General features: G+C 37.1%; 1 protein-coding gene across 1 annotated transcript; it reads right to left on the bottom strand.

Moving 5' to 3' along the window:
• Positions 1–3,066: 3,066 nt before the first annotated feature.
• On the bottom strand, positions 3,067–4,023 carry LOC130873365 (olfactory receptor 143-like). Its single transcript, XM_057768164.1, has one exon. It carries the CDS (start codon positions 4,015–4,017, stop codon positions 3,067–3,069), a length of 951 nt encoding a protein of 316 aa, XP_057624147.1. The 5' UTR covers positions 4,018–4,023.
• Positions 4,024–13,654: the final 9,631 nt, after the last annotated feature.

The raw sequence follows: 13,654 nt of genomic DNA, 5'->3' as shown, positions 1-13,654 counted from the left end.
ATTTGCTTCACAAAAGATGAATGCCTGTCATATGAGACTATTGCTTCCTTGAATCTCCTTAAATCTAACATTGTTATAGGAACCCAATTATTTCTTATAGATCTTCTATTACTTGGAAATTCCTGTAAGGTTGCTGGATATATTAAGGTTGGTTGTTTGGAAACATTAAGCTGTTCCTCTCTAACCTTATAATACAATCCTGTAATTGGTTCCACATTAAATTTCTCTGTCTGGATCTGAAAATCTCTATGATCAGTTTAATTAAGTTTTTCTAAGGCCTGTGCCTTGATCATCAAACCAAATGACTTTTTAAGAGATAAAGTAAGAATTACCAATGACAATAAGGATTATCAAAATGATAATTAACAGTATGGCAATCCTGATTAGGTTGATTATCTCTTCATTTAGTTGTTCCATTTTTAAGTCATGTGTTAGTTACATAATCATACAGAATCTAACTTTCTTTATCATAATTCTGTTTCCAATTTTTAATGTGGGAAAAACACTCTCTCTTTTAACCAACTCTTCCCTTAAAAATTCTCAATTTTCTCACGAAATCTGCTGCCGCTGCTGCTGAAGATGTGAGGCTTATTGTTGATACACAGAACAGTAAAAGCCTGACTGGGTTTCAAAGCAACTACCAAGTTTGGCAGCAGCAAGAGAAGGGGGTCCAGAGACAGCTAAGTAGAGGGAAGAAAGAAAAACCTATCCAGTAGGATGAGGAATCTGTCCGCATGTAGCTACAGCCTATGATAGTGACTGCAAAGCCATCAGCAAACAATTTCGTGAATTTGTACTCCAAAAGTTGGATGCCAGACATAACATGAGTAATAAAAACCCAGAGACAGATAATGGGGTTCAAACTGAAAGATTGGAGAAGCAAATCAGCCAAGCCAGTAGAGAGTTCTTACCTCTATCCTCAGCGTCACTGCAGACTGCAATGCTCTCTACTAAACCTCAGATTACAGACAGGAGCCTGTTTCCTCCTGTTTTAAATTCCTTTCTAGTGCTGGGATTAAAGGCGTGCACCACCACTACCAGACCTCTATGACTAACTGGTGTGGCTTCTGTGATTAAAGGTGTGTGCCACCACTGCCTGACCTGTATGGCTGACTAGGGTAGCTAACTTTGCAATCTGATCATTAGGCAAGCTTTATTTATTAAAACACACACACACAAAAATCACTTTAATTTGTAGAGAGGGAAGACAAATGCTTGAAGGACAACAAAATACCATTGTTTCCCTAAATGAATATGTGATCAAGTTGTCTTCTTAATTGTTCATACTTTTACCAATAAACTATTGTAGCTCTCTGTCTGAGACAAAGAAATTATTTTTTCAGAGGTTTATAGTTAATATAGAGACTGTTTGCTGTTTTTTTCTACTTCAGGTTTGATGTTGACTGCAATACAGTACTTAGACCACACTTGTGCTGTGTTTGTGACAGTCACTTTTTCTATTCAATCACACACTTTAATGAATTAATGAATAAAAACCTGAAAAGATTCTAAGTATTTAAAATAACTTTGAAAAACTAAAAACATTCAATAATCTCATCACTACAATATTAAATAGAAATGCTTAGCTATCTAATACACTAATTTTTAGCAGATTGATTTAATTATTTAAATGCATCATTTTTGTACTTCTGCAGTTCTAAGTCAAATCTCTTAAGAGTTTTTTAAACATTATTAATATAAAATATAAAATTTCATGGCTCAAGAGATAGCCCAGAAGTTACGAGTACTGTCTGTTTTTACAGAGGACCCAGGTTCAATTCCCAGCACCCTCAAGGTAGCTCACAACTGTCTGTAAGTCCAAGTTCTGACACCCTCACACAGATACACGCAGGCAAAACACCAAGGCACATAAAATAAAATTAAATAAATAATTTTAAAATGATACTTCCATAATCCATTTAACCCTAAGCATGATACAACCTCTATCTGTATTTTTTTCTTAAAATTGACATGTTCTCTTTTAGAGGAAAGATGGGTGCTTATAATATAGTACTCAGGAAATTCAAAAAGCTCATTGTCTTCACAAGGACTGCCTGAGAACACATCATCAATATACAGACAGAGCCAGGAGGAAAACAGTGAAGCTGACTGCAAGGTGGGCAGGGAGTTTCACTGAGGGAGCTTAGACATTCACCATCCACATGTTGTGTTTTCATTAAACACTACAGAATCTCCAACCCAACACAGAAAATAAAATTGTATAATACATGTCAAATAATAAATTGTGCAAAAGTAAAACGCTATACCCATGACTTAAAGATTTCCATCGTCAGTTTGTAGCTAAAGTGCTAGAATAAGAACCACACCAAATAATTGCTGGAATGTCAATAATTATTTCAATACCCATTATTTTCTTTTCATCTCTTTGAATTAGTATACAGGTAATAAAGCATAAAAATAAGGAAAAACATAAAAATTGTACAGAAAAAAATAAAAAATGAATTAGAAATAAAGCATAGAATGCACATAATATCATTAGCTAGGAACAAAATGTAATTGTAGTTATGAAGAGGGCTTAGGGGTTAAAAGCTCTTAGCTTTTTTACAAAAGACCTGAGTTCTATTCCCTGCACCTCTGGAACTCCTGACTGGAACTCCACTACTAAGGAATCTGACATCCTCTCTGTCCCCTCAGAATCCTGTATGCCCAAGAAAAATATGTATCGGGAACACTTACACACATTAATGTATAAATTTTAAAATTAGTGCACAATAATTTTTAAAAGAAAAAGTACTAAGAATTTTTATTCTCAGATAATGAAAGGTATACAAATAAAGACAAGGCACGTAGTTTGATATATAAAATGGACAAACCATCATCTTAAAAACATTGACCCTAAAGATATCTCATACTCTCATGGTACATATAGAGCAACTTTGCATGGAGGAAAGAAAAACATATTGTTGAAGTATAAATTGTATCAATGTTGTTGCAGGACAAAAAAGAGAAAATAATGGAATAAATATAATGTGTAAAAGACAAGTAAAACATAGAAAAAGCAGCAAACTGGAATGAATGAAGTTAAAGGATGTATCAATGCATAAATTAGCTTGTGAGCCTCTTCCAGGTTTTTTTCACAGCAAGTTTGACATCCTTGTTTCTGAGACTGTAAATGAGAGGATTCAACATGGGCACCAAAAAAGTATAAAATACTGAGAAAATTTTTCCCTGGCCCACAGTCTCAGCAGATGATGGCTTGACATAAGCAAGCAGCCCAGTTACGTAAAAGAGACAAACAGTTATGATGTGAGACCCACAAGTGGCCAAGGCTTTCGACCAGCCCTTACCTGATGACATATGAATGACATTGAAAAGGATCATAGCATATGAGATAAAGATAATGAGGCAACATAAAATGATAGCTGTACCCACCACAATGGAATGCACATGCTCATTGACATAGGTGTTACTGCAGGAGAGCTGAAGCAGAGGGAAGATGTCACACATGTAATGGTTGATAATGTTAGAATCACAAAACCTGAGCCTGATCATGAAACCTGTGTGGAACAAAGCACTAACAAGTCCCATCATGTAAGTACCAAATATTAACAGGCAACAGATCTTAGGGGACATAACTACATTGTACAATAGTGGCTGGCAGATGGCCACATAGCGATCATATGCCATGGCTGTCAGCACATAGCTCTCTGAGTTCACAAAAAATAGGAAGAAAAACAGTTGAGTCATGCATCCTCTGAAGGAGATAGTATTCTTCTCTAAAAGAAAACTCATCAGCATTTTGGGTGTAAAAACAAGTGAATAACAGAAATCAATGAAGGAGAGATTGAAGATAAAAAAGTACATAGGAGTGTGAAGGTTTGAGTTTAGGCAAATGAGATTCATTAAACTCAAGTTTCCCATCACAGTGGCTGTGTAATTCACCAAGAAAAGAACAAATAAGGGAAGCTGGAGCTCAGGTTGGTCTGTCAGTCCCATAAGAATGAACTCAGACACTGAAGAGTTATTTTTCACAGTCAGTTGCATCATGTGTGGCATCTGCAAGAGTAAGTGGAGAAAGAAATATTAACCCATAAACCAAATTTTGCTCCAATGGAAGAGTTTGATTTACTGATTTCCAAGCTTGAGTGAGGAACATGGAGTCCTGGGGAATCTCTATCACTTACTTTCCCTACCCTTTCACTACAGAAAGATGGGGAATTTTGATTTCTTTGCATTAAGCATCCCTCCTTTTAGTTAATGTTTACTAATGATTAGAATATAAAGCGTTTTACTTACAGAAAAATTTTACTCAGAACTTATTATTTATGTAGCTATGGAATTGAAGGTAAAAAAAATCAAGATAAAGATTATTCAGTGCTCACCTTCATTCACCTGCAAGCTTCCCTAACATTGGAGTTCATAGTGCCTTCCTCCAAAAAGTGGTCAGAGGGCCAAGGATAATGAATCTGGTAATTGCAATCTGCAGACAATGTGTCTGACTTGTTAGAAGAGGTTTGCTTGAGAAAAATGACACAGTTATTGTTTGGGAATTTAAAAAGATTCTTGTCTCATACAAAGAAGAAGATAGCCTTTTTTTTTATAAGTATCCCATATCTCAAGGTCAAGATTTTTGAGAAAATTTATTAGAAACACAGAAAATTATTCTCTTCTTTGTGATATCCTCCATGTTTTATGAGTCCCTTGAGGGTAGAAATTGTGTGGTTTGTGCCATAGAACTAACACCTGTCCTTTGGAGATTCAACATTCTACTCAATTTGTAATTTTCCAGGAGGAGTATCTAGTCCCCAGGGCAGAACTGGGAGTGGTCCCCTTTGACATTCTCTTCATTAAACTCTGTACAACTATAGAAGAGGAAATATCCAGGGAAATTCTCACTTGCCATTTGTAGTTTTCCTACAGCTTCAGTAATAAACCATTGACTGAGGATTAATACTGTACAAAAATCATTGTATGAAGAGGATAAAAGTATGAATAGACTCTCAAGTTAGTACAAATTTACACTAGAACTTTGCATTTTCTAGCTATGCACCTCTAGACTATGCTTGTTCTTTTTTGTTTGTATCTGTATCCTCTTATGAATAACTGTAAAATAGATTCATAAAAATTGACTTAAATCAGTGGTAATTTTTCAGTTATCATGCAGATATTTGTGAGTCCATATTGTACAAACAATAATAAATACAAATACATAAAATAAGAGATCTATTATGTATTTATACAATTTACCCAATATATTAAAAGGATACTAGATACAAGTACAGTCCTCACCAGTGGATAAACAGGTGAATGACCTGTCTCCCAACCAAGCTGCCCCACTCCACATATGTTGATCCCTAGGACACATCCCATGACCCCCTCTCTTGCCCATAGCCCTGAAAGCTTTACCAGAGCATAGGCTGCGCCCTAATACTCCTTAAACCCACATAACCACCCCAGAATGAATTACCTGTCCTGGGCTCCATATGCCTGCCTGGAACTTCAGAAGAAGGCATGCTTTACTGGAGGCCAGGCTGTATCTAGGGACCAAAGTTAAGACACTGAATACTGTTGGATGGGGGAGCAGGGAAACTCATATCCTAGTTAAGGGAGCCACCTAAGGGTTGGCAAGAGACTTGAACTTGGAGTGGCTACCAGATGCCCAGGGCAATGTCCCCAGTTAGTTCCTTGGGCACCTGACGATAGGGAACCTATAAGGAACCTATCCTATAGCCGTACTGATGAATATCTTGCATATCACCATAGAACCTTCAACTAGCGATGGATGGAGATAGAGACAGAGACCCACACTGGAGAAAAAAAAAAGACACTGAATACTACCTGGTAACACCCCTTAAAGCCCACCCTAAAACCTCAGACTGTACTCCCTCCCCAGACTTCATATTCTAGTCTATAACTTTGAAGAAGACTTTAGCTTTACTGGAGACCAGGATGGATCTTGACACCCAAAATATCTAAAACATGAGTTGAGACACCTGAAGTAGAGTGCCAGTCACCAATTTGGCCAATTAGGTCAAAGGACCAGAGAGCAAACAAAAATCAGAGAACAAAATACCATTCCATGAAGGATTAATGCAGGAATCAATACCTAGGCTTATAATCATCTCAAATCCAAATGCTTAAACACCAGTGTAAAACCGTACTCAATAATAGAAAAAGCAGTATGCCATCACTAAAACCCAGATATCCTACTACAGAAAGACCTTAACAATCCTATATAACCAAAACACAAGAAAATGTCCTTAAAATAACTTTATGAAGATGATAGAAGTACTTAAAGAGGAAATGGAAAAAAATCCCTTAAAGAAATTAAGGAAAAGATAAATAAAAATTGGAGGAAATCAAAAAATAAAAAATTCTATGAGGCCACAGTCACCCTGATATGTAAACCACAGAAAGACTCAATAAAGAAAGAGAATTATGGTCTTATTTCACTCATGAACATTGATACAAAAATACTCAACAAAATACAAACCGAATCTAATAACACATGAAAAAATATCATCTAACATGATCGAGTAGGCTTCATTCCTGAGATGCAGGGATGTTTCAACATATGAAATTTGTCAATGTAATCCACCATAAAAACAAACTGAAAGAAAAACCTGCATGATCATCCCATGAGAAGATGAAAAATCCAACACCCCTTCATGATAAAAGTCTTGTATTGATCAGGGACAAAAGAAACATACCTAAACATAATAAAAGCAATATACAATAAACTGACTGCCAATATCAAATTAAATGGAGAGAAACTCAAAGCAATCTTGCTAAAATCAGGAACAAGACAAATATATCCATTCTTTCAATGTCTATTTAACATAGTACTTGATGTTATAACACAAGAAGAAAAAAGAGATAAAGGGAATACAAATTGGAAAAAATAAGTCAAATTTTGCTATTTGCAGATGATATAACAGTATACATAAACAACCTCAACAATTCCACCAGGCAACTTCTACAGCTTATAGATAACTTTAGTCAAGTTACTGGATAAAGGATTAACTAAAAAAATATCAGTAGTCCCCCTAAATACAAACAATAAATGGACTGAGAAATAAATAAGGGAAATAGCCTTCACAATAGCCACAAATAACAAAGAATCTCTTGGTGTAACTCTAACCATGCAAGTGAGTCCTGTATGAGAAGAACTTCAAGACTTTGAAGAAAGACATTAGAGATGTCAGAAGATGGGAAGATCCCCCATGCTCATGGATCAGTAGAGTTAGCATAGCAAAAATGACACCTTACCAAAAGCAAATTCAATGTAATCCCCACCAAAAATCCCATACAAGTCTTTATAGACCTTGGAAGAACAATACTTAATTTCATATGAAAAAAACAAAAAAACTCAGGATAGCTAAAACAATTATGAACAATAAAAGAACTTTTGGAGGTATCACCATCCTCAATTTCAAGCTCTGCTACTGAGTCATACTATCTATCATCCTGCACAAAACTCACTTCTGAGTGGACCAAAAACCTCAACATAAATTCAATTACACTGAACCTAATAAAGCAGAAAGCAAGAAATAGTCTTTAATACACTGGCAAAGAAGATCACTTCTTGAATGAAACACTAGTAGTGAAGACACTAAGATGTTTAATTAATAAATGGGCTCTCCTGAAACTGAAAACTTCTGTAAAGCAAAGGAAACTGTCAATAGAACAAATGGCATCCTGCAGAAAGGGGAAAGATCTTTACCAACTCTACGTCTGACAGAGGGCTGATTTCCATAAAATACATATATATTAAAAAACTCAAAAAACTAGATATCAAAAAATCAAATGATCCAATTAAAAATGGGGCACAGATTTAAACAGAGAATTCTCAACAAAAGAATCTCAATGGCTAAGAAACATTTAAAGAAATGTTCAACATTCTAAGCCATTAGGGAAATGCCAATCAAAACAACTCTAAGATTCTGTCTTACACCAAACAAAATGGCTAAGATCAAAATAACAAATGACAGTTTATGGTAGAGAGGATGTGTACAAGGACAACACTTCTCCATTGCTAGTGGAAGTACAAAGTTGTGCAGCACTTTGGAAAAAAGCAAGGAGAGCCTAAGAGGAGAGCACTTGGATCTCCCCAGGAAAGGGAAATTAAAGAGATCTTTTGGGTGGACTGAGGGCATGTGGGGATGGGAACATGAAGCATCAGGTTGGTGAGGGATGGATGGGGAGAGTTCTGAAAGAGCTGACTGGAATAGGGGGACCTGTCACAGGGTCCATAAAGAAACCTTGTTCAGAAGAAACTCACAGTAATCTACAAGGATGATACCAGCTAATATTCTAAGCAACAGTGGATATGTAGCCTAAAGTGTCCATCTTCTGTGAACATGTAATGCTTCCAGTGGAGGGATTGGGACATCAACCAGTCACATAACATCTAAAGTCTGTGCTGCATATGGGATGTGCTGATGTAAGGGGTCATAGAGATTATGGGAATGGCTGACTCATGACTGGTCCAGTCTGAGATCCACGCCATGAGGATAAGTCAACTCCTGACACTGCCAAGAGTACAAGGACCCACAGGATGAATATCTCAGAGACCGAGACTAAAAACCAAACACTATTGGAGGAAGAAAGTCAACATAATTATACCTAATGATGATATTCTGCTATACTCATAGAATGTTGATTACCCAAATTGTCACCAGAGAGCCTTCATCCAGTAACTGATGGAAACAGATACAGAGACCCACAATCAAAGTTAGGTAGAGTTCAGGGACTCCTACTGAAGAGAGAGAGAAATGATTGTATAGGCCAGAGAGGTCAAGGACATTGCAAGAAAATCCTCAGAAACAACTAGACCCTCTATGTCTGTGTGAAAATTGTGTAGCTTGGTCTACTTGTGGGACTTCTAACAGCGGGAGCAGGGCCTGTTACCAACTCTTGGACTTTTGGGACCCTATTCCTCAGACAGGATGTCCTTGCCAAGCCTTAAGACAAGAGGAGGTACTTAATCCTATTGGAACTTGATAAACCATGCTTTGTTGATATCCATGGGATATCTGCCACTTTCTAAACTTAAACAGAAGAGGAGTGAATTGAGGGAAGTAGAGAGGAGAGGGAATGGGAGAAAAGGGGGAGGGTAAACTGTGGTTGGAATATAAAATAAATAAATTTAATTTAAAAAAGAAATTTACTAGAGGCATTAAAATACATCAGTGTTTGCCCCCTTGTGCTGTTCACATTCTTACTAAGATAAATAGTGTTTCTTGTCTTGACAAATGTGGAGAAACTAAATTTCATGCTGTACTATTGTTCTGTGTATTGAAGACAGAACATAATCTTTGTTCCCGACCATCCATGCTATGCTCTTCTCCCCCACTGTAGACATCAATTACAGACATCAACTGTAGTCTTTAATATCTCTACACCTATTATCAAAGGTACATTGCATAGTACTGGGAAACTATTAGGGAAGAACATTCATTATCTTCAGTTGTGTGCCCACTGGAAAATCTAGCAGGCACAACACATGATCATATCCCAGTTCGGCTCATGAAACACATGCATAATATGATGACTCTTAACTGCCTTTGCATGAAATATGATCGATCATAAATGAATGATCTCAATAATACATCACAATTCATATATAATTCCCATTTTAAGATCCTAAAAGCTCACTGGACAGGACAGTATTACTCTTGGAACCCAACCCACTCTTAGGAGTCTTTCTAACTTTTTCTTGATCAGTCTGCATTCACTCTGTTCATTTCTTGTCTGCATTTCTTTATTTATCTTTGACATAAGGTGATGAACTAGAAATCCCTAGATCATGGTGACTTTGGTGACCATTGCAGCATTCTAGCTCACTGATTTTAACTCACAGTCCTGAAAATGTTCCCTTATAGCATTTCTATCATTATCAATGAAACCAATAGTTACCTAATCTACCCAGGGTAAGTTTTACACTTGGCAATATGAAGCTGAGGTTACTTCGTGGTGTTTGATGTCCTGAAGCTTCTTTCTTCCTATTTCATTGTGCGAATTTACAAATTAATGTGTCAACTCACCTGATCAATAAAAACAATTTTATCAGTTGGGAATTTCTGTAGACCTGAAAAAATGATGCTATAAATATTTCACACCAGGAGGGAGAAGGGAGAAGGGGAGAAGAGGAGAGAGAAAGACAGAGAGACAGAGACAGAGAGAGTCAGAAGCGGGGGAATTTAGATCAGTCATTTCCACCTTGACCAGAGGACCCAGAGTAGGAACTTACTTTTATTCCTTCAAGGTTATTGTCTGTTTCTACCTCAAACAAAGGTCTCACCTAGGTTTAGAACAGAGAGTTCTGCGCGCTCAAGGTTATTATCAACAGGTGTGGCTAATATGCAGACTTTGTATTTCAGGAATAGAGAAGAGAAGTAGATGTGTTTCTACCCCAAACAAAAGTCTAAGGATCCAATTAAGTTCCTACTCCCTTAGGGAGATAACAATTGATTCCACCCAGGAATCTGTAGGTTTGCCTACAGATTGTTTTGGTCTAAGGTGTGATCATGACAATTTTTATTCTAGGGACAGAATGTTTAACTAAGAATGTAGTCTGCAACCTTCAACTGCTCAGCTCACTTCCCTGTCTCTTGTTAATGCAGTTTGCTTTTTTTTTTTATCTTATCCCTACCTTTGGGGGTTAGGGTATTTTAAGCAATTGGAAATTAAATGCAGGCAATTTCAGCATTCAGTAAACTCCCTCTCAATGTTATCTTATGTTTTCTGTTTTATTATTTTTACTCACATCTTCATGCCTTTTACTAACTCTTCCAATCCCCATGCCCCTACTCTGGTAAGTAGTGTTCTTTGTCGAAAGTTTGTCTCCTACACTCAGTCCATCCTTCCAAACCTGGCCCTCCTGTTCCCATCTGGGCCAGCCTCCAGTTTACCCACAAAATCTATTGTATTTCCTGTTCTTAGAGAGATCAATGCATTGCCCCATAAAGCCCTCATTGTTACTTAACCTTTCTGGGTCTATAGATTGTTGCATGATTATCCTTTACCTAACAGTTAATATTAATATCCACTTATAAGTGAGTACATATCATGTTTGTCATTTTGTGTCTGGGTTGCTTCACTCAAGATTTTTTTTTCTAGTTCCATCCATTTGCCTGCAAATTTAATGTTATGTTTTATGTTGTTTAACAGTCGAGTGATACTGCATTATGCAAATGTACCACACTTTCTTTATCTACTCTTGGGTTGAGGGGCATCTAGGTTGTTTTCAGTGGCTGCCTATTATGAATAACGATGCTATGATCTTGACTGAGCAAGAGTTCTTGTGGTAGTATGGAACATTCTTTAGGCATATACCCAAGAGTTGTAGCCTTAAACACAGCAAACAACTTCCTAAATAGAGAAACAATAGTACAGGCACTAAGACTGACAATTAATGAATGGGACCTCATGAAACTGGAAAAAAACTAATGCAAAAGGTACTGTCAATAGAACAAAATGGTAGCCCAGAGAACAAGAAAAAAATTCACCAAATCTATATTCAATAGAGCACTAATAATCAAAATATATAAATAAATCAAGAAACTATTTATCAACAAGCAAATAATCTCATTTTTAAATGGGGGTACAGATTTACACAGAGAATTCTCAACTAAAAAAATCTCAAATGGCTATGATCAATATAACATCTCATGCTGGCAAGGGAGACAAGAAGAATTCTCTCCCACTGCTGTTAGGAGTGTAAATTTATACAGCCACTATGGAAATCGATCTGGTAGTTGCTCAGAAAATTCAGACTCAATCGACCTCCAGACCCATATATACCAAATGGTATTATATTAAACAAAAGGATATTGGAAACATGAAGAAATGTGTCTAAGAATGAGAATAGGAGTGATCATGCACGCTACACACAAAAATTAATTCACAACATGTCATCTACCTAAATATAAAGTCTAAAACCATAATACTCTTACAAAAAGATGGTAAGATAAGAAAAATACTGGGATATACTGATGTGCAAAGAGTTTTAAATTATGTATATCTTTAAATGTAAACAAATCTTATTAGTCTTTTCAGTGGATGGAGGTTTTCAATCACATCAGAAAAAGAATTCAGGACAGAAAAAATAGAAAATTAAGGAAAATGGATTAAGAATTTTTTAAAGAATCCAAGAATGTTCTCAAAACATGAAAAGCAGGCAAGTCTGAGGAATGTCTTTGAAGTTTCTGTTTGTAATAAAGATTATCTTTAGGGAAGCACGTTATTACCTGGATTGGAAAAATATCACTGTACAGTTTGTGAGTGTGTGTGTGTGAGTGTGTGTGTGAGTGTGTGAGTGAGTGTGAGTGTGTGAGTGTGAGTGTGTGTGAGTGTGTGTGTGAGTGAGTGTGAGTGTGTGAGTGTGTGTGTGAGAGTGTGTGTGTGTGAGTGTGTGTGTGTGTGTTCACCGCTACTTCATTTCAAGCAGGAGTTCTTGTTTGTTCTTTCAGAAACAGTCATGAAACACTACAAATGACATGTTTTCTATTACTCATCATAGCTCTATAAGCTTTTATTCTGAAGTCTCCCATAGGATCAATTTTCATTAGTTTTCAGGCCAGTTTGTTCATTAATAATTTTCTAACTCCAAGCCTAATTCAATGCTGATCTGACTCTCAGTCCTCTTCATAATAATATACAGGAATAAGTCTCAGAAGAATATGAAAAGAGAGATTACTCCTGCCAGTGAGAGAGTGCTCTAAGAATCTGAACAAATACTGACTTTTTTGAATTATGAAGATACTGCTCCATTACAAGTACTGGTCTCATATAAACTCCTACAAGAAGAATATTTTACAGAACATTTCAGCTCTTGGATGTGCACATAAAATGTATACCCCTAACATCTTGAAAAACACGTTATCACAAAGGCAGGAAGATGGCAGTGGCTACTGGCACCCACAGGATCCCAGAGTTGCACATAGGAGCCTGGAAGACCCATGGAGGCCTCAAGGTTAGAGTAACTCCCACACAAATTTTGAAAAACAGGTCTTACAGAAGATGCTTTTTAAAAGTGGTCTCATGAATTGAAAAAAAAATGATGGTGGAGCAGAGCTGCCAGTAGTGCAGAGAAAAGTGGAACTAGAGACCTGACTGCCCAGCTCTGTTGCTTGCCACTGTTGCCTTAAGTCTCCATCTCTGTCTCTGTCGCAAAAGGAGCATGTTACTGAGTGAGGCTGACCCTGACCTGCCAGGAGGCTCAAGCCATTATATTGATTGGGCCCTGCCTGCAGCATAGAGCCTCCAATGAGCTTGACCTACTCCGTGGCGGAGAGAGTGGTGCTGTGCATTTTCCTCAAGGCTATAAGCGTGATGGTCTTGCTGGTGAGCCCGCAGGATGGCCAGAGTCAAGGGCAGAGAGGAGTGCTTTCCTGATCCTGTCCCCAGACATGCTTTCCGGTCAAAAGATGATTCTGACTCTGGTCAACAGGATATCCAAGATGAGTCTCAGCAATAGTGCAAGTGCTTCAGAAACCAGAAACTTTGAACTAGAGTAATGGCTCATTTGCAAAGCTGTTTGGGCAAATATAAACACATATCTGAAATTGAAGATCGTAACACTCAGTAAGAACAGAAGCCAGTGTTCCCATGACATCCAAGATAATATCTGAATGAGCCCTAAAAACTCAAACAGGACTTTAGGGAAAACTAGAGAAATAAGAATAACAAA

Source organism: Chionomys nivalis, chromosome 4 (assembly GCF_950005125.1).
Source record: "Chionomys nivalis chromosome 4, mChiNiv1.1, whole genome shotgun sequence".
Lineage (NCBI taxonomy): Eukaryota > Metazoa > Chordata > Mammalia > Rodentia > Cricetidae > Chionomys > Chionomys nivalis.
The sequence above is the reverse complement of the archived record's forward strand: the minus strand, read 5'-3'. Positions and strand labels throughout refer to the sequence as shown.

Bases quoted from the DNA above. Each gene is read 5' to 3' on its own strand.
- LOC130873365 (XM_057768164.1), bottom strand. From the start codon at position 4,017: ATGCCACACATGATGCAACTGACTGTGAAAAATAACTCTTCAGTGTCT.